Source organism: Triturus cristatus, chromosome 12 (genome assembly GCF_964204655.1).
Source record: "Triturus cristatus chromosome 12, aTriCri1.1, whole genome shotgun sequence".
Classification (NCBI taxonomy): Eukaryota; Metazoa; Chordata; class Amphibia; order Caudata; family Salamandridae; genus Triturus; species Triturus cristatus.
The window spans coordinates 536,833,038-536,854,738 of NC_140595.1; the positions used below are offsets into that span (position 1 = coordinate 536,833,038).

Consider the following 21,701-nt stretch of genomic DNA (forward strand, 5'->3'; position numbering starts at 1 on the left):
AGGACAGAGCTGGATAGAGAGTCCTGGTTGATGGCCTATACCCCAAGAGGCATAGTAGGCATAAGTAAATAAGTGTGGGCAATTCCACTATTTGCCGTATGGTGGAATTTTTCTACTTCGAGACTCCAGAAAATGTGAGTTGTCGCCGTCAGAGAGCTGTTTCTCAAGTAGGTTTCTCAAGTGGCAGAAATATCAACTTGAATGTCTGCTCACTCTTGCACAATGCATGGTGCTGTTCACACGGATTTTTCAGTGCTGCTCATGCTAATGATGCTACATTGCAGCACGAGCAGCATGAGCTGTATATTTTCCGCTCATCGGTGGAATGCCATGGAATCTCGCTGAGTGTTTTTTTTACTCCGAAAAGTGAAACGCCACAAGTTCTGCCCACCACTTATCTCTATACGAGTGAAGTGCACTTGTGTGTGTGTTGGTGTGAGCTAGGAAAAGAACAGTTCCCATTTGTTAGAGGTTATATAAGGGAGTACCACATGGTCTGCGGAGTTGTGAAAGTGTAGTATTCTGCTGTTTAAAGTTGCATGGAGGAGTACCTCATGATGTGCTAAGTTGGTGAAGACTAGTACCCAAATGTGAGACATCGTATTGGGCCCACCCTATGGGTGCTATGTGGGAGAACTGAAGTATCATCTTGTATTAGGTTGCAAGGGAGAATACCCCATTGAGTCTCAATGTGTGGAAGTTTAGTACCCCATGATGATGTGGATGACAGTCACAAGTTTGTTTGTGTGTTGTGAATGATAAGTCACAAGTTTGACATTAGTTACCATTCTGTATAAATACAAGATTGGACAGGTGTGTTGCGCAGGAGGCAGAGTGTGTCTGTTATTGTTTTGTGCTGTTTTTATTCAGTTTGCATTTAATTAAGTGTGTCAGTATTGTGTTTGCAGGATTTTGTTTAATGTAGCTCTAGTATGTTGGAGGTAAGTACTTCCTAACCTGCTGACATGGTCTGCTGTAAATGGTGGTATTTATGGACTGCACTAGTGTTTGCTTGTTGTGCTGTATCAATCATCTCTCAGTATTCATCTACTGAAGGCTCGCATCCCTGTGTTTAGAAGATGCCCCAACTTTTTCTGGTGCAGTTTCCGGAGGGCTTGGTACCAGATACAGATTAAGGGCCTGATTATGAATTTGGCGGTGCGACGCTGGGTCCACCCCGCCGCCACACCACTAGACCCGTGATTGGCCGCCTGCCAGATTATGAGTGTTTCTGGTGTCTGGCAGGCTTTTTTTTAGCGTTTCCACTGTGGAGCCTCCAAAAATTGACACCACAATGGGAATGCCAAAAATAGTTCCTGTTTGGTATGGACTGTAAAGTTCATGCTGTGCATGAACTGGGGTGCATGCACACAGGGGGGCACATGTTGTGCCTTCCTCCATGCACTCCATGGCCCAGAGGCAACAGGAGGCCCTGTAGGACCCTCTTTGTTTCCTCTCCCCTGTGAAGGAGGAACCGCCTTGAAGACCATGGCGCAGAGGAAACTTGTCTTATATTTAGTGGGACTGCGGCAGACCTGCCACGTATATTGCTGCCTCTATACCGCTGCACCATCGCCAGGGAATGGCGGTTCCCCGGATGCTGCGGTGGGGCAATGGAAGTCCAACTGCCCTAATTGTAATAGGGCGGTCGTAAGACTGCCACCGCCTTGCATCCGCGAGTCTGGGGGTACGTGGACTGCCAAACTCATGATCTAAGTGCTTTCTTCAGTCTGACACTTGGTCATGTTGGTTGGGCCAACTAGTATGAGTTGGTGTGGAGTCTATTGGAGTGCTAGGCTGCACTTTTGAATCTCGTGTCCAAGGATTTAGCAAGACTTACAGTTCTTGGACCATTGTGTAATGGAAGTCAGACCTAGTTGTTATCTAATTTCTTTGTTTGACATCAGGTGCCAGATTTACTAAGGTCATGTGTTTTCCTTGCATGAAACAAGTCGTCACAAGGCCATGCAAATCCCTTAGTGGGATTTGCTACGCCATGCAAAGCCGCACTGTGTACTTCTAGGTTGTTTAGTAAATCCAAAGTAACCCAAGACACCGCATACTGCTGGCTTGCATTACCTTGTGGTAGGGAGGCGTTCCATGGGTGGAATATGACGTTCCCACGCATCCACCCATGGTTTTTTACACAATCACAGATTTACAAAGATATGTAAACCTGGGATTGTGCCAAAATTGTGCACTTCCGTGACCTAGGTGTAACAAGGAGAAATATCTTTATTTCTTCTTCTTACTTTCTTTTTGTATGCATGCTGCGTTCTGCAGCACACATACAGGGCCTGATTCAGAAAGGTGAACTTAGACTTTTGTGTGAGTTCACGATTGTTTTCTACTCATAAAACTATTTTGGTAGCAGTATCTTTACAACTGCAGAGTCTCCGCACATTACAAAATAGGACAGTCCTATCTTTTTCTTTTAATGTGCGGATACTCAGCAGTCGTAAAGATACTACTAGTAAAATACCTTTATTGATAGTAAACAATTGTAAACTTACACAAAAGTGTAAGTTTACCTTTGTGAATCAGGCACACAAAGAGGAAAATGCCTTTAAGGATTGTTTTTGTACAGAAAGGTGGGTCTTCCTGCAGAAAAGCAATCCTGCCTGTAACGTAGGCACACTTTCATCACAGCGCAAGGGTGCCTGCGTTGGGAGAAATGTGCCATATCTTTGGAAATATGGTGCACTTCTGAGTTGCGTGAAAGAATAGTAAATCTGCCCCCAGGCATTGGGAGCCTCGTATCTTGAGCCATCACAGAGTTTCTGTTAATGCTATTTGGTATTATTGTGTGTCTGCTTGGGCATTGGAGAGTTTACCCGGTTGTTGTTGAATGAATGTGTAAACTAGAATTATTGGAGATTGAGTGATTATGAATGATTGTTCCTGTACTTTATATGCAAGTGAATGGCTGTTACTTGTTTTGTTGTTTGTAAGAAAGGGTGGTGCATAGTATTCTGTGTGTTCCAGTTCCCTGTATGTCCAACCTGATGTCTGGAATGCAGAAAGCAAATGATGTAATAGAATGTTGAGTGTAATCTGCAGTAGAAGCTGTGAGTTAGGGACAGTTGGAGGGAGGATAGACCCCTGACAGGACCTGCCTGCAGTTGCTTTAACTTAAGAGCCTAACATGAACAATAAAAGTACCTGAGAGGCTCCAGAGTCTTGTAAGTAGGCCCTACCCTCTACAACAGTAACCATTGTATCATTACTTATTTGCTTGCTTCTTATATATGCCACCAAATTAATGGTGGCCATCAATGCACTCATTTATCATCTTGCCCAACCATATATCCATGCACTCACCCATTTATCCATCCTTGCATTTATACACTTATCGAGTCAACTCACCCATCCTTCCTTGATGCATCCATGCATCCTTTCACTCATACAAACTGGAACCCAATCACTCTTCCATTCATCCATCTACGCTTTGACTAATTGTTTCTGTCACTCGCTCAATCCGCACATTCACAAAATAGATCATCAATAAAAGAAACAATGTCATTTAGAAAAATATTCAAATCTATTGCCACAGCCAAGGCTTATTTGAAGATGGGCAACAGTGTTTAAAAGATTGTCAGTTTCACAACACTGAATGCCTAATGTAAAGCACTTTACACTTAACTACCAAGCAGCTGACATGCCATCAATCGGGGAGATTGTTGAGGGGGATGTCCTGTGGCTTCCTGCCAGTATGAACACACCCTCTGCTGTGGAATACATTCTACAATTCAGCAGCAGACGAAGTAGTGCTTTCAGACTCCTGCCACCGGCGTCCAGGCACCATGACCAAGTTTCCAGGTTTCCTTGTATTCTGCATCTTGGCACCAGGTAAGGTCGGTTTTCTTAGCATGGTAGAGGTTATGCGGTTGTCTGTTTTTTGGGTGGCATGGCTGCGGTATGCGGTTAAATCATTGTAATGTATTTAACATGTGTTCTTGCCATCAGAATCTTTCCATAGTGCACTGATAAGCTCTGGGTTTTATTCCAAGTTAAGCATGCAAAGCAGAGAAAGTTAGACAGCTACACATTTACCGAAGCGCTCGCTTTCTATCATGGATCTAACAATTCATGTGGACTAACATGAAAGAAATATATTTCATTAATTACAATAATGCTGATCTCCCTTAACACCCCCCCCCCCCCCATTAGCCTAATGACTTTCTCACTGCCACCTCTCGCACTAATAACAGATTAATGCTGTACTAATGCACGGCTGAAATGATAGGAAACCCCAGTTCCGGTAAAAGCCCTTCTCGGAAGAGTAATGGATACGTTTAGTAGCTGTCTTTGTGCAATTGTAGAAGTTGTATCAATGGTCTTGGAATACAATGTCTGTGGTCCTTCGGATTTCATTTGTGTGACGTATTTTGATGCAGTGTGCTCAGCTCCAAGGAGAATCGATAGCTTTATAAAGAAGATTCTTCCTCTGACCCTAGTCCCTGGAAACGAGATGGGGCTGTGTCATGAACAGTTTTACTTGTGTCAGAGTAGAGCTGTGGTGCGAGATACTGCATGAACTGCTTCGTTCTCTCTGTTTCTGACCTGTGCTGTCAGCAGTTCATGCATTAAATCAGAGACCTTCACTTTAGGTACTGGGAGCCAGATTTACAAACTTTTTGCGCTGTTGCATTTACTTTCTAGAGCAAAACTTTCTTCGAGCAGGAAAGTTGCTTAAAAGTAACTCAAAGCAGCACAAAGCTCTGCTTTGCGCTACTCCGCGCCAGTGGGGCGTTACTTGGGTGATACATGGGTGCTGCTGTGCCCCCACTCATGCTTTCTGATGCAAATCCCTATCTGCTAACAATAGTGGACAGGGTGTTGCACCCCCCCCTCCCCCCCCCAAAAAAATGTTACAATGAAACAGGCATTCAAAGGAGAAATACTTTTACTTCTCCTTTCTATATGTGCTGCACTGTACAGCACACAGACGAAGTAGGAAAAGTTTTACAGTTTGCCTAGGCTTAGTATTTTGTACTGGAAGGCTTCCCTTCCAGCACAAAACCTATGCTAGACTCACGCAGACTCCCTTGCACTATGGTGAAAAGGTGTGTCCGCTGCGCTCGGCAGTCTGACGCTAGGGAGAGGGGAGGAGATTTCCAAATCACTGTAGATATGTCACTTTCCACCTCTCTCCCTATCACGCAGTGCAGTGCAGCAACTTTGGGTGCTGTGTTGCATTGTGTGACAGGGTCATAAATTGCGCCTTAAATCCATAATCACAGGCGCTCAGCTATGCTTTGAGCCAGCTCAACATGATATGCCCCACAGACTGTACACAGAACTGGATGGTGTGTGGAGTCTGGTCATAGTTAGAATGGAGAAACTAGGATGTAGTTGAAGACTGGGCACGTGGAACATATGATTAAAGGTCATCACATTTTCAAAGCCAACAATGGGGTCACACCATCAATGTTCTCTCTAATTATTATTTTCTGTGTGCGGCAATGCAGTGCTCCAGAGGAACTTTTCTCACTGTGACTGTATTGAAACTTTAGAGTGATCCACTCTGTGAGCAAGCAAGCTACCACTTCTATGTGAATATATGGGACACAGGAATGGGCAACTTTTGGTTTATAAAAAAAAAGGCAGTACATTTTAAAGTCTTTGTTTATAATGATTTCAACTAAAGAACAATCCACAAACAATGAGATCATTCCAAAGGGAGGTCATTCAGTTATCTACACGTTTTCCTACATCGCCAAGAAACATCATTCCTCTGCAGCTGAAAAGTGTTTTTAAAGAGCCCGATCTTTGTCAAACAAACCACATTACATGTTTGTAGCAAACTAGAAATCCTGACCATCTGAAAGCATGTCACAGGACAAATACTGAAAGATGTAACTACGATAAACATTGAAATGTTTACAAAAGCAACACCTTTCTCAAAGTTTGAGAAAGGTGTTGCAGCCGAAACGCGTCACCGCATATTAATACATTTAATGTTATTTCATGTTACTTTGGAGAACGGACATCTTCTTTTGTAAAGGAATCAGATGAACGTATGTCAAAACAGCACCCATCTGCATGAACCAACGCAAAGGTGATTGAGCTATTCAGTATATTGAGAACTATAACAGTGTGTATGTGTGAATGCATAGTTAAGAAATGAGCTATATTCAGCCTGAGACACACAACATCACTGGAATTCGCATTCAAAAGTCATTGTATGTAACACACACATCTCAATAGCTCATGTCACCCTCCATGGCACGGTCATGGTAGTCATTCTTTTTTTCCCTTGTGGCAATTTAAAATGGGTATTTTGTGTTTTGTTTTGTGGTTTCTTTTGCATTTCAGTAGTTTTGAGCATTTGAGCTAGAATCATAACTCAGTTTTTAAATGTGTATTTCAAGGTTTTTTGCATTTCAGTAGTTTTGAGCATTTGAGCTTGAATCATAACTCAGTTTTTAAATGTGTATTTCAAGGTTTTTTTATGACACACTAAACAAAAGTTAGTCACAGAGCCGAACCGCACTGTGCAGGGCATTCAGCTATGTGCAGAGTGGATTGGGTAACCCACTCTGCGCATGGGAGTTTCCCCACAGACTTTGGCCAGTCCCTGTTTTGATATTTTGCTTTATTATGTTGCACTAGTACAGCGCAAACCCAAGGCAAACTTCAACCCAGGGTACATCGAAGCCAGGGCCAGCTTCACTGACCCATACCTCTCCTTCTGGGACTACACAATTCTAGTTCCATGACTGTGAATCCCTGAATAACGAGGCATGGCTTAGTGAAGTTTGCCCTGGATTTGTGGTATTCTGGCAAGAAATTCTCCCTGTCTGGTCATCCTTTTTGGGGTTTGTGATACCTTGATATTTACAATGGCTTACAGGGTCCGCGGGACCAAGAAAGGTACCATGGTACACGGGCACCATTTTGTGATAGGTGTCAGGGATCCATGAATCTTGAAATTGAACCGCAGATCCTGCAACTCCTTCTACTTTGTAGCTTTTATTTGAACCATGGCCCTCCCTTTGAAGGTCGGCCCACTGTGATCTGGGATTAGGGTGTGCTGACCTTTCGGTGTGCTGCCCTTTCCCCCTTATATGGCCTTTAAAACTTTTTTCAGGCTGCTGGAACTGTACTCTGCATTCTGAAACAGTGGTAGACGCAAGAGATATCTTTCTTTTGCAGCCAGCCAATCAGAGCTCTCAAATCCGTGGTTCAAACCGCGGATCCAAAAAGGATGACGGAAAATAGATATCTCTCATTCTATCCGATTGTGTGTAGATCCATGCGATCATGTCAAAAGTTACAGGCAATCAACAAATTCATTTTCAAAGGGAATTGTGGCTGAGCCAAGTCTACACAGTGTGGACTGCCACTCACACATGTACACAAACGCAAATGTGAAGAGTGTATTAAGTTATTTACTAACACTGCTGAGTGTGGGGAGGGATAAAGATTCACAGGAGGTGAAGCCTCGAATGGGTCATAATACCTCTCCATTCCCTTAACAATGGTAATAAAGAGGACGCTGCACTCAGCTGATCTGGATATACGGTTTATTCCATGCTGGTGTGTCATGTGCACTAGTTATCAACAAAGGATTTTAATCAGAACCAGGATACAAGGGGTAAATGAGTGCAGTGTAACAAAATCCCAATAAATAGGTCTTCTGAGTATGGCCCCAGCTTTTTTTTGGAAAGTGGCTTTAGAATTATATTTGTGAGGTAGAAATCATAAATACATTTAGAAATATGATACATTGAGGAGTTCTTATGACATTATGCATGACAAGGAAGAGCGGATTGTAAACGTCACCAGAACCAAAGGATGGAAAAACAGGACCATATTACGTCAGCCTTTATGTATGTTTTATATTACATGTTTATTTGGAGCAGCTAGCTTGAAATGCTTCTTTTTTTCAATATGTTTTCAAATACAAAGGTGCTCCTATTAAAAATTGGAAAAGAAATGCTGAATTTTACCGTCAGAGTGTCTGCAGTAAAAAGAAGATACCAATACTAAATTATGTAGTTAGTAAAGTAGGATTTTAGATTTTCTATTAAGATTCTCCTCTGTTTGCAGATGTTTGTGAGATAAAAAAATAACAATTCTGAGAGGGAAATGTTGTTTTCTCTCACCCCCACCTTGACCAAAAGCAAGTTGGTATAGAGGCAACAATCTGCCTTCTACTTGTATGATGAAGGTGTGTGCAAGGAGGTTTATTGCAGGAACGGGGTGCAGTGCCATGAGATGTGATGCTGTTTTAGGGCACAGGTGCAGTGACAGGGATAGCACGCCGATCCCTGTGATGAGTTGGGGTGTGAGGGTGTAGTGGTAGGCATGTGTAGCCAGTTACTAGGCCCATTCATACATGCACCTTGTGGGACCAATGATGCTTGCTATTAGGCATGTTGATCCAGGATCCATGTGGGGACATTGATGCCCATTACTTGGCCTGTTGATACACTTTATTTGACCTAGACCTGTAGGCACTATGTGGGGCACTGATGCTCCATACTAAACCTATTGATACATGCACTGTGTGGCGAAGCTGCTGACACCCCTTTTCCAAGGCCCTTTGTGTCATGTGCTCTGTGCAGGAAAGTATTCCATGATGATTGCCACATACACACGTGTGGATGTTCATTGCGACACACAGGTATACTGTCCCAACGCTTGAGCATGCATTCATTGTAATAAATGGTGCCCATATTAAGCTTTTTTTAACTTTACCTTTTCAACATGGCAATTGGCCATGTCAGAACTGTAAAGTATAACTAAACAAAAAAAATTAAAAAGTGTAAGGAGCACTAAAAAAGTGAAGTGGGCAGCCCTGTAGGAATTTGCAGCTGCTGAGCCCACAGACAAAATATAAACAATTATGAGGAGCAGAACTGAGACGGGTGAGGAAGCACTAGGAATAGGTGAATGAGCAGGCAATTGGGGTGGAAGTAGGCGAGGTTCTAAGGCCATAGAGAGAGCACGGTGTCCTCCCAGGAAAAAACAAGCACTGCAAAGACAACAGGTCTGGTTTACAACTGAAAGTGCCCCTTCATTGATTTTATGTTTGTGTGTGTGCATGTGGTACTGTAAATGTGTGTGTGTGGGAACGAGACGAAGGGTGGATAAATGATGTTTGAATGCAGAATGATTAACAGATTGTATGCATGATGAGTGCTTACACCCTCACTCACACATTCATCCATCCATGCACTTATTAATCCATCCGACAATTGACCCTTTCTCAAGTGCATCCATTCACTCATCTACAAAACCTCACACGTCAGCCAGATCTACTGGCTTTGTCAATGCTTGTTGCATTGTAGTTGTGTTGACGTGATCCCTGCTGACAGCTAGAGGCTCATTACAGCATTACAACACTATTGCAGTTTATTGTATTGTATTGCAACATTTATAATTGTCTAGTCTGCATGGATAACAGCTACATCATGTAAGGTGTGTGATTGGAAGTGTGTTGTTTTTGTTTAGATCCCATGTCGGAAGTGGTTCCATGTCATGAATGATGACCACCAAAGTGCGGTTACCGTGTTATAGGATGCATGCTTAGCAATGTGATGAATGAAGAGATGTGAGAGAGGGATGCAAAGTTTATGATTTCTGTAAGCTGGCAATTTTTAGCAGCTCTGTAGGTCCCTTTATGGTATTTCTTATGATAATTGCCCACTTAGTTGGTTACTTCACTAGTTTGCCCATTCGGAAATATTTTGTTTAAAGTTTATGGTCCTGAGCAGGGATATGATGGTGGGAGAAATGCTGGAGAGATCTGCTGGGATGGACTTTGGTAATAACAACCCTATCGGATGGTCATTGTGAGCTGTCAAAAGTGATCGTAATATGTAACTTGATGGGACCTACAGAGGCTAACGAAATTAAAGTCCTCTGTTGGTCACTGCATGTGGCAAATCTCTTCAGTTATTTCTTGCCTGATCAGTTTGTAATTGGTGGTTTAATGCAGTGAGCTGGTACACTACTCTGCGATGGACAGGACTCTTAGCAATTTTGTCCATGTAAGTGTAAGATTTTAAGGCAGTATAAGTTCATTATTATACAGCCTGTATGAACTGCAATTGACTGCCTGACAGCTGAATGTTATAGTATTAGTGTTAGTGTGGGCCAGGAAAGTTATATATTGTATTGTAGTTGCATTATATAGCACTTACTTCCTTTGATGAGGCATTAAAGCTCTTTATGCCCAACGCCATGCTGCTCCAGAACCCAAGGTTAGCTTTTTTTCTCCAATGGTTATTGTTGGTTATATTGGGATTAGTCTTGTGCTCTTAATGACTCAATTCCATGCATTTACTCCAGTTTCTATGTGGTAGATTAAAATAGAAGGAATTAGATGTGATCTTTAGTGGGAGAAGGGTTGTGTCAACCCATGCGCATGGTTGGTGGTATTAAAAGATGAGCAACAGAGGATTAGTTATTGTTAGGTTGAAGGGGTATGACCTTTTGAATGATTGGTTGTGATCTTTGAAATGAGGTATGGAGAATTTACAGAAATACAATAAAATGGATTAAGGCAAAGATGCATGTGATTTAGAGTAAACTTTGCTCAGAGATAGCAGGTATGCAGTGGATGGAAAGTAAGTGGAGGGTCATTTGAAAGAAAAGGTCGGGTAGTAATTTGAAGTTTTAAGGCAAGGCTTATTTTCCTGTGAATACAGTGGAGGCTTTTAGAGATTCCATGCATTCTGAGAATGCAAAGCTGTAGAAGCAAACAATATTATTTAAATGTGAGACAGTGCTATATTAGGTACTTTTAATAAACAGTAGAGTCAGGCAAACATTCTATGTCCTAATAGTCTAACGTTAGACCACTGCTTCAGCCAGAACAGGCAAATCAGCACAGTGGCTGGAAGCATGAAGTAATGGCTGACTGCATATGTTGGGGCATTTCGAGAAGTGTAGGCCATGCTCAAAGGCAGCTGCTAAATTTCCGTGCTGAGTTTAGATACTGATCACCACCCAAAGAACATTTTTCATTTCTTGCTTAGGGGATGAAAAGACGAACCACTCTCACTGCCCTGTGCATTAACGGTAGAAGACTCCAAAAAGTATTAATTGTGGTATAATTAAACTACTTTTGTTTTTTTAAAACTTACTGTGATCTGCAGAGCTACACCAATGTCCCCAAAGTACAATAGCAGTCGCGGCCGGCATGACTCGCGGGTGGGGCCATGGGGTGAAGGGGTCACGCGGGGAGGGACTAATTTTTTTTTTACCATCTCTTCCGGGCCCTCATCGCATCACGTCTCCTCTCTATACAGGAAGCAGGCAGCCTCCCTCCCCTCCCCTAAGCCAATCACAACGCTGCAATGGCAGCGTTGTGATTGGCTAGGCTGCCAACCCCACAGGCATCTATGGGGAGGCCATTTTCTCTATGTAGGCTGCATGCAGCCTACATAGAGAAAATGCGGAGTGTGCATGACTGGTTTGGTCGGCCCTGGGGCCGACCAAACAGTCAGCGCCCACAACAGTGGGTTAGCCACTCCTCCCCTGCCTGGAGAAGGACCGCCCACCAGCCCGCCAAACCCCAACTAAACCCTGCCTTCTGCTTTCTCGCCGTGCGAGAAGAAGAAACATAAAATGGTATTTAAAATACCATTTTATGTTTCTGTTTCTCGCACTGCGAGAAAGCAGTGGGGCAACGCTCCTCCGCCCACGTGGAGGAGACGCCCCTGTACAATAGCCTTTCTTTGTTTGATGGGCAGTTGGCATAATCACTTGTATGAACACCGACATGACAACAAGCATGATAATTTGCCAGACAAACTGCATAAAAATAGGGGATTATCAGCATGTCTTATGTACAAGTATCCTATCACGCAGTTGTCTGCTTCAAGCTCATGCATTGACACAAAAACAAGAGACACAACTCTGGTCCTCATGCATGACGCATACACTACCTAAGTGAGCCATTGAACAAATACAGTATTCTTTCTATGTAACTCCCATGGAGCAGCAACTACCCATCTAGTCAATGCTTCAGTGGGAGGAAGAGCTATATAATTGTAACACAATATGATTGTGGGCTGCCTCCTGCTGGGAGAAGCCACTATAGGAGGCCATATCTTGCAGCAGCCGAGAATCATCCCATCAGCCGTGTGGTGACATCATGGGCTGAGCCTGCCGGCTGAAGGGCAAGTGAGCTACTCTTAAGTACAGGACAATACTAACATACAAACTTTATTCAAAGCCTTTTCCAGACTGGATCTGAATGAAAAAATAATGCACTTTTTAAAAACCTTTTAAAATAGAGTTACTGTGCATGACTACTCGGCATCAGTGCTCACCTCCTCCCCACATACCTCTAGCTAATGCAAGGAGTGCAGCACTAGAAAAGGGTGTGGGGGAGTAAAGAAATTAACACAATTGTTACCTAGGTTTACACATTGTGATTCTCTCCACACAGGGTAGCCCATTTTGAGGAGATTCATACACAGCTGTATTAACATGCATTATACCTTCTCATTCAAACTTTTTGTGTGGTTCCCGCCCACTGTCCTTGGAAACACATGGGCCTGTAACACCAACATGATCACATCTACCAGCGCACAAAGACCACAGACATTTCACTAGCATAGCTAGGTCCTTATATTATTGCTATTAAGTGCTTTATTCAGCCTTGTTAAAGAAACCATTTCTATCAATAGCAGTGGCTACTGCATGAACAGACCTGTGGTTTGGCTAACTTCATTTGAAGAACACCACTGTGCTTTTACCTGACATCTTTGCATATATCCCTGGGCAGGGTCGGACTGCGAAAAAAAAAAATGCCCTGTGCGACAAAATAAAAGTGGCCACTATTAGTGAATTAGAAAGCTTAAAAAGTGGCCCGTGTTTACAAAATGGGGCAGTTTTGAACTTGCAAAGAGACGCTGTATAAGTGTTTTGCAAGGTATGGAAGACTGCATGGTTCAAGCAGTGTTTGTTTTACATATTGGGGAAATCAACAGTAAAAAGCTTCCTAGTAGACAGTAAAACAAACAGCCAAAAACCCGGCCCATCTACTGACCTGTCAGATCTGTCCATCAGGCACTGCCTGATTGTCCGATAGGTCAGTCTGAACCTGACCCTGGGTAAAGGGCTTGACCAGTCTGCATCACTCTGCTAACCAAAAAACTTCCACACTATGGGTTAGGACAGAAAATAACCCTCAGATGCCTGTCAAACCGTAGTTACAGATCGTGTAGCCCGACGACCCCCATTGTGGGAATTCTTGGCCTCACCTCACATATTTGCTTTTGCACTCCCCTCCCAGAGTGCCCTAGGTGGAACAATGGAGTGGAAGACATCTGTACTTAGGGGCATTCCCTTGTCTCTCCCCATCACTCATCAAAACGCGCTTGTGTATGTAATGGTTGCCAATAATATATGTGCTAAAAAAGTCTTTGCTGTTAGAACTGCATTGTCCAGCACACCTGTTTCCTGTACATCATTTCTATGTCTGAAATGCCAAGGAGTGACGCTCTCTAGCATCTCTGGAGACACCTTATATCTGACAGCAATGTAGTTTGGGGAAGTTTAGTAAACGTGAAATAACTGTTAATATGTATGCTTCGCTTGACACACAAATGTGCTTTGTGTGGGGACATTTCTTCGACCTGTATACAATTTAAGGATGTACCTTTGTCTCTCATTTCTATACCTTAATGCCAGTTCTGTAGAGGCACTTAGAAATATAGGGCCTCATTCAGGAGGCCACTTGTGCTGCCGGAACATAACTTTTTATGACGTTCCGTTGCTCAGGAGCCTGCTCCATATTTACGAGGCAGCACTAAGCCACGTTTTGTGGCTTAGTGATGCCTCGGAAATATTGTTCCCTTTAATACAGTTTTCTGCCCTATAGGGGCGTGCAATTGGTGTTGCGGGGACATTCCCAGCAACATCCATGGCTTTTTGAGACTGCCCTAGATTTACAAGAAATTGTAAATCTGAGGCAGTGCCAAAAACGGATGCCGCAAGGGAGACACAACGAGGAGAAATATCTTAATCTAATGCGTTGCATTCTGAAGCAAACATAGAAAGGGGGAAAAAAACTTGAGATTGCTTTCTGCACAAACCAATCTCAAGTTTTTTTTTCCCTTTCTATGTTTGCTTCAGAATGCAACGCATTAGATAAAGATATTTCTCCTCGTTGTGTCTCCCTTGCGGCAACCGTTTTTGGCACTGCGTCAGATTTACAATTTCATCATCACAGCAATGCAGGCACCCTTGTACCATTGTGCAAAGGTGCCTGTGTTGGCGCACAGCAGTTCATTGTGCACCGTCGCAGGGGAAAAGGACAGGAATGCGCCGTATCTGATGGATACAGCAGACTCCTGTCCTTTTCTTTTTCCGTAGGGCAGCGCAGCAGGAAGGCCTGTGGTGCTGCCCTATGGCAAAACCTCATAAATGAGGCCCATTGGGCTTTGCCTCAGATTTACGATTTCTTGTAAATGTGAGGCAGTGTCAAAAAGCCATGGATGTTGCTGGGAATGCCCCCAGCAACATTTATAAGACTCAATGTGGGAATGATTCGATTTAGGAAGGGAGAGGCTGGAATCTATGATAAATTTTACACAAAAGGGGCTACCTCTCTCACCATCAATAAAAAGATCTTTTAACCTCGGAAGTTCCTTACATTAACTCCGAGTCTGGTCAATTAATGTCCTTTGTCACCTTATACGCATGTGTGTTTTTCCCATGTATTGAATTTGAATAAACACTTCAAATAGTTTATACCACTCTTTAATCATATTCCATATCCTTTGGCTATCTCAAACATTTTCTTTTTTGTGAAGAACAGTAACTCATAATTCCCAGCAGTTAAGCCGCATTACCTTCTATTGGTATCCAATTTACTGACCTTGGAAAGATGGAAGTGGGAACTGGCCATGCCTGCATTTAAACCTATGACTTAAAGACCACCACATATTTCAACAGTGAACTTTCAACTCACCAGCCCCTGGCAGAGAACTCGCAAAAATCTTTTTCAAAAATGATAACCTGCCCCAGGGAGAGTGTGAGTTATACTGGAAAAATGTATGTGTCACTAAGCAAGCCACATTAAAGGTGGTTCTCCCATCTTATGTCCGAGTGATACTATGTGTTAAAAAGTATGAAAATAACTTCCATAGCAGGTATTAAGTTGTGTGACTCATAGGTGTATTCCAGGTAATAAACATCCCAGTTTAGCAATTGTCTTGTTGCCCGGAAGCCCTTGCCCATTAATATTACATACACAAATCTACCAAAATAAACAGTGCTTCGTGTGTGTCACATAAGTTTTTAGGAAACATACACACGCCTCTGCCCAATGGAGGAGTTTAGGTTAGTCCACAACTTTGGGCCCCAACAAGCTACACACTTTGACTATTTCTTGACATCTTACAATGAAAATCAGGTAAGGGATTATATTACCAAAATCCATCCCAGCAGATCTCTCAACTATGTCTTCCTCCATCCTACGCCTGTTCCGGACCATCAATTTTAAGAAAAATATCTCACAATGGACATCCCAGTACAGTAAGCAGCTTATCATATAAAATGATTAAAAAAAATACCACAAAGGGACATACAGAGCTCTTCAAAGCTGTCAGCTTACGGAAAACCATAAACTGAGCAGCTCACTCTCACACTTCCTCATCCATCACACTGCTAAGTGTTGTGTCTCATGACACACCATACCAGAACCTCAGTGGTAATCATGCACAACATGGAAACACTTGCCACATAGGATCAAAACAAAGACAGCACACTTCTAACCATACACTCTACACAGTGTAGCATGCAACCCATGTAGGCAGGTGCTTCAGCACCCCACATCGGGGCACTAAGCGATATATAAATATTGCAATACAGTATACCACAATGCTGTCTGGCAGAAAGATATAAAGAATGATGGTGAATTGGCAAATTTATTATTTGGGATCAGGTGAGCACAAACTGTATTTAATATTATTATTTGAATAATTTTACTCGTAAAACAAAACATGATGCGATTATTGGCCTCGAGGCGAGTGCCATCCGCACAGTGCACTGAAAGCATGTAGCTGTCAAAGTGACCAATAATGGCATCAGTTTGCCTGGGACCATGCCCCTCTCTGTATGCAAACTCTTCTTTTGTGCTGTTCACACAACTGGTGTCACAAGAAGGGCTCAAAGATGTGTCACAGTCTTCGGCTTTCTTATCCTCGTCTGAAGGAGTCCACGCTTTGTCGGTAGATCCAGTTTCACACGTCCCGTTTGATTCCGTAATTGTGGTGTGGGCGGGGTGGTGTCTCCTTTCGACCATTCCAAGTGTGTAATAAAAATAAAACAGTAGAAGATACGCTTGACATTGGACATGTCTTCAGGCAAACCGTCTGTTTGTCAGAGAGTCTGAAAGACAGTTTGATAGCAAGGTTACTCTAAAGACTGTAGCAGTGACGGCTCCTCCGCTAAGGCGGAGGAGCATTGCCCCATTGCTTTTAGCAGTGCAAAAAAGGACAAATAAAATGATAATAACTTGACTTTATTATCATTTAAGTTGATCCTGGTGCTTGGCAGCTTTACGGGCGGGGCTGCTCTGCTCTCAGAGCAGGGGGGAGGAGTTGACACACACCACTCAATCGACAGCAAACTAACCAAAAAATCTACCTTCTTACCACAATTACCTGCAGGGAACAGCATCGATGCCTTCCATATAGCAGTCATGCATGATTTGGAACACGAACACACAAAATACCGCAAAAAATCCAAATACCTTCCACAGAACATTACAAAGGAAGAAAGAAATGCCATCAGAAACCTTAAGGATAGAAAAGATCTTATTGTAAAAGAGGCTGACAAAGGTGGAAATCCCGTAACACTCCATATTGACGACTACATCCAAGAGGCCAATAGACAACTTGCCGACACAACCTGCTATGAACTCCTTACAACAGACCCCACAAAAGAGATACTCAAGTCAATTACAACTATGCTTAACAATTGGTACACCTCTGGACTTATTACACAATCCGAAAAACTCTTTCTGTACATTGCACACCCTACGATGCCCACTCTATATCTTCTCCCAAAGATCCACAAAGGAACTTACCCTCCACCGGGTAGACCCATCATAGCAGGCATCAACTCACCATGCTCCAGACTTGGGGAATATGTTGACAGGAAATTACAAAGTCTTATGAAGGAGATTCCATCCTTTATCCAAGACACTAAGGACATTCTTGACAAACTACAAAACATAACCTGGGAACCAGACTTCATACTGGTCTGTATAGACATTGTCAGTCTCTATACATCTATCAAACATCAAGACGGACTCAGTGCAGTGCAACAATCTTTATGGACACAACCGGCAAACCTACTAGAAAGCAACAAAATGACTTTGGAAATGCTTGACTTCTGCCTAAAAAACAATGTCTTCAGTTTCAATGGAAAGATATACCGACAGACACGCGGTACGGCTATGGGAGCCAAATTTGCGCCGCCGTACGCCTGCATCCTGATGAGCCATGTGGAAAAATTCTGGCTATGGGACCCTGAGTTCGCGGAATATACCGCCCATATTGTTATGTGGCGACGCTATATAGATGACATCCTCTGTATCTGGCAAGGAGATGAGACATTGCTCAAAAGATTTCTGAAGCAATTAGACCAAAACCCATGGGGAATTAAAACAACCCATACCTTCTCCAAGGAAGAGATTAACTTTTTGGATGTAACTCTCTATGCAAAAGACAACACTCTGCAAAGCAAACTCTATCGAAAAGAGACAGCTGCCAATTCCATCTTACGAGCCGATAGCTTCCACCCACGACACAACATAAGAAACATCCCTAAGGGGGAACTGTTAAGAACACGTAGAAATTGCAGTGAAGATGAGGTCTTCAAAACAAAAGGAGAAGAATTGGTATCTAGACTTACACAACGTGGATATGAACAATCAATTCTCAAAAACACAATGAATACAGTGGCCAAAATTGATAGAAAACAGATGTTCAGACAAAACAAAGGAGAAGTACAGAAGCACGATTCTGCTATACGCTTTATAACGGACTACAACAATGGCCACCACCAAATCAGACAAAGCCTCAAGAGACACTGGCATCTGCTTCAACAAACACCAAACCTTAATCAAGACCTTAAAACATATCCAGAGATAACATTCAGACGCGCCCCTAATCTGAAAGACCTCCTGTGCAAATCAGAATTTGTGGACAAAAGGAACTTGGTCAGCACCTTCCTGGACAGACCCCCAGGATTCCACATCTGTAGAAATTGCAATATTTGCAAGCTTAGCAACAACAAAACAACAAAAGTCCAACTAACTGAAGGAAGAGAATTTTCCATAAAAGAATGGATTGATTGTAACAGCAAATTCTGTGTCTATGTGATTATCTGTCCCTGCAATCTTCCATACATCGGAAGTACAATTAGACCACTACGGACCAGGATTCAGGAACATTACCGAAACATTCACAAACATCATTCAGGCCATCCACTTACTGAACACTTTGAAGACCATCATCCTCACAAAAAAGACTTTCGCTTCTATGGTTTGGAGATTGTACACCAAGCCAAAAGAGGGGGGGACCGCGAACTTAAACTCCGAAGACGCGAAAGTGAACTTATAATGAACTATAAAACCACCAACCTGGGGCTCAACAAGGATGCGGAAATGCATGTATGGTTGGGAGAGGATTGATGCCCCAACATACTCTTACAACCGCACCACCTACTACCCAAGACTTAACACAACCTTTCTGTTGTTTACAATAACCCCTAATTAGTTCCCCCAAATACCATCAAAGAACTTACAGCATACCCTCCTGATTTTTTGCCGTTTTTTCAGTTGATATAAAAACATGTAGAAATATGTGATAACAATTTTTAGTGCTACCAGGTCGCCCCAGTGTGACTCAACACGACCTTGTTCATCGATATGTGATAGTACCCTTTGTGCTTTAAGGGCGCCTCAGTGTGACCTAACACGATTCAGCTCTTTGCCCAGTTTTATTGATTTAGCTTCTTGTAGGCCTAGAGATATGTATGTTATTATTAATTACAAACCCCAATTTTGCACCGTAGTGTGACCCAACACAACTCTGCTCTACGCCGAGTTTATTGGCACAGCTTCTTCGAGCCTGGAGATATGTGTGCCATTCTTAATTGCATTCTAAATTATGCAGCAACTCATGTTCAGGTGATTTTTTTACCTGATACATTTACTCAATCTTGATTTTGGCTTTCCACTCCTCCCCGCCAAATTTTTCATCTTTACCCAGTTCCTACAAAAAACAACTGATCGTTATCTTTACATTAATACACACGGATACCTATTAGCATACTTTGGACACATGCTTGCGTCCACAAAACGTGAATGTATGTATTTAAGTAATGTTAATAAGTTGTTATACTAATGTTCAAATGTATTGCTTTAGGTAATTTAAATGTCCGACAATTTCGCTCACTCTCTCCTATTATTGATCTCTAAAACCCTTCTACCATCCCCTTGCACCTCACTCGGTTCATATCAATACTGATGACCGTCACCGTCTAACTTCACCAATCTCGATTTACCCCCAACCTAAAATGGCTCCCAGCAAAAAGCACCCGTTCACTTCCGGGTTTTGAACCGGAAGTGCTCATATGACTCCTTTATAACTTGCTCGCAACCACGCGTTGTTATTACCATCACGACCGTGGAAACTGCAATACCTGGCATTAGCCGAGACTTAAGGTAAGGGACTCCTTCCCACGCTCCCCCTCCCTGTAACCCAGCATTTAACAATGCCTTCCTCTTACATTTTCTTCTTCCACTTCCTTCCCCTTGTGTTTTCTCCACTTTTAGAAATCTTCGGGTTATCAAACCCTTGTCACTAAATACTGAATTACCTAACAACCCGGTAAGGAAGCATATCCAAATTCTTTTTCACTTAAACTTGCACAATTGATCGCCTAGAGCATGCGTATTCCCTACTCCATTATCTACACGATTCTGGACTCCGTATAGATTATACCCCCGAGTGCGGCTTAGAACTTCTAAAAAGATTTAAAAACATGCGCAAGCACTCCTCGCATTCGGCAATTATTGCACAGTCAAATAGTTCCCACCAATATTTTTACAAATTTCACCATCAACACACCGTTATTTACACCGCCCGAATCTACACTTGAGAAGTAATTGCCTCCCTTTCTCTACCCGCTAAAATATCCAAACTTTTCACATATGGCATGACACAGCAGTACCTCACACTTCACGAGGTTACTGATTCACAATTTTTGACACAATATACTAGTCTTATGCCTTGACACAACTCCGATATTAAGAATTAACAATTAATATACGATGTGACCTAGAAAGCACCAGCACTTTATAAATATATGAATTCACGCAGTCACCCTGGCAAAAGAATCCCAAATCGTTCCTAGGCTAATGCGAACCCTTCCTCCCTCTTCCTCGCGCTTGACCCGGTACCCGGATGCGGCCTCCTCATTAATGGAAACTGTAACTATAAATTCATTCTAATCGTCGATAACACTATACGCTCAAACATTAATTTACTTGGGTTATGCATTACTGTCTCTAAAAATGTAAATAACAAAATCATGTAACCTACCTCTAATTTAATCTCACAATGTCATGCAAATACTTATAAATGCCAAATTCTAATTGCATATCATACTACTATACGATCCGCAATTCTCCTTGTATTCTTTATATATATGAACGGTTATTTTTCTTAATGCAACTCATTTTTGTTCTCACCGGCTTATATTTATACCGGGCAATGTTTATGACTGTAATATGTACTTTCATTTGAAACTTGTGCTAATACTCGCCACTAATTATATTGACCTTTGTACTCTAAACTCTTACTATTTTATCACAATTACTTATTCTCTCCCTCCAACTCGACAAAACACTCTGTACCATATTATTATCTATTTCTCTGTGTCCCTCAATGACATCACATCTTGATTCTTTCTACCTTCCATACCTGCCGCACGCTTACTTTGACCCCTTCCTCAATTTACTATTTTTCTCTGTTCCCTCACTTACTAATTGCCCTTCAATGCTACGTCTCACTATAACTTTACTACTCTTCCCAAAATTCACCCTCACTATATATGTATATATTATACACATGCCTTATGACACCATGTACTTTTCCTACCTTGGGTTAACATTGTCTGTATACAGCCCTGAGGAAGCCCCAGGCCTGATGGCCGATTAGGGGGCGAAACACGTGTTGGCTGTGCCATCCTTTTTCTTGCAGCTACCCAAAAAAGAATAAAAAATACTTATCTCACCCGGATCTGCATGTCGTAATTGGAATTTATTCCCAAAAACTGAAACTAAAACTCTAGCCCGGACACACCGTTTCAAAACCAGTCATGTGCACTTTGCCTGTTCTCCACCCAGGCTGCATTAAAGACCGGGTGGAGAAAATGCCCAGGCCGCTATTCCCTGGCTGAGCACCGACCCACAACGCTCAGACCAATCACAACGCTGCATTGATGCATTTTGATTGGCTATGGGTAGCTTGGGAACCTGGGTACTTCCTGGTTGCACAGAAGCCAGGAAGAAGACGGAGGAGAGGCGGCGGCGGCCTGCCAGCCAGTAGATAACTTTTTTTTTTTTGTAAAATCCCTTCCCTCTCTCCCTCTCCTGCCCTCCCCAGCCCACTGCTGCTTCACAGGAGCAGACCTCACTGGACTATAGTGAAATATGA

At 42.6% G+C, this 21,701-nt stretch overlaps 1 protein-coding gene and 1 long non-coding RNA gene across 5 annotated transcripts in view; one reads left to right on the top strand and one right to left on the bottom strand.

The window, feature by feature from the left end:
• Positions 1–21,701, bottom strand: part of LOC146776235 (uncharacterized) — a 616,314-nt gene that overhangs the window by 192,360 nt on the left and 402,253 nt on the right. The gene's annotated exons all lie outside the window — the stretch shown is intronic.
• The window catches only part of LOC146776236 (5-hydroxytryptamine receptor 3A-like), a 395,550-nt gene continuing 377,613 nt past the window's right edge, over positions 3,765–21,701 (top strand). The window contains exon 1 of the mRNA XM_085637645.1: positions 3,765–3,849. Coding sequence (XP_085493771.1) covers positions 3,804–3,849 — 46 coding nt within the window. The 5' untranslated portion in view covers positions 3,765–3,803. The remainder of the gene's footprint in view (positions 3,850–21,701) is intronic.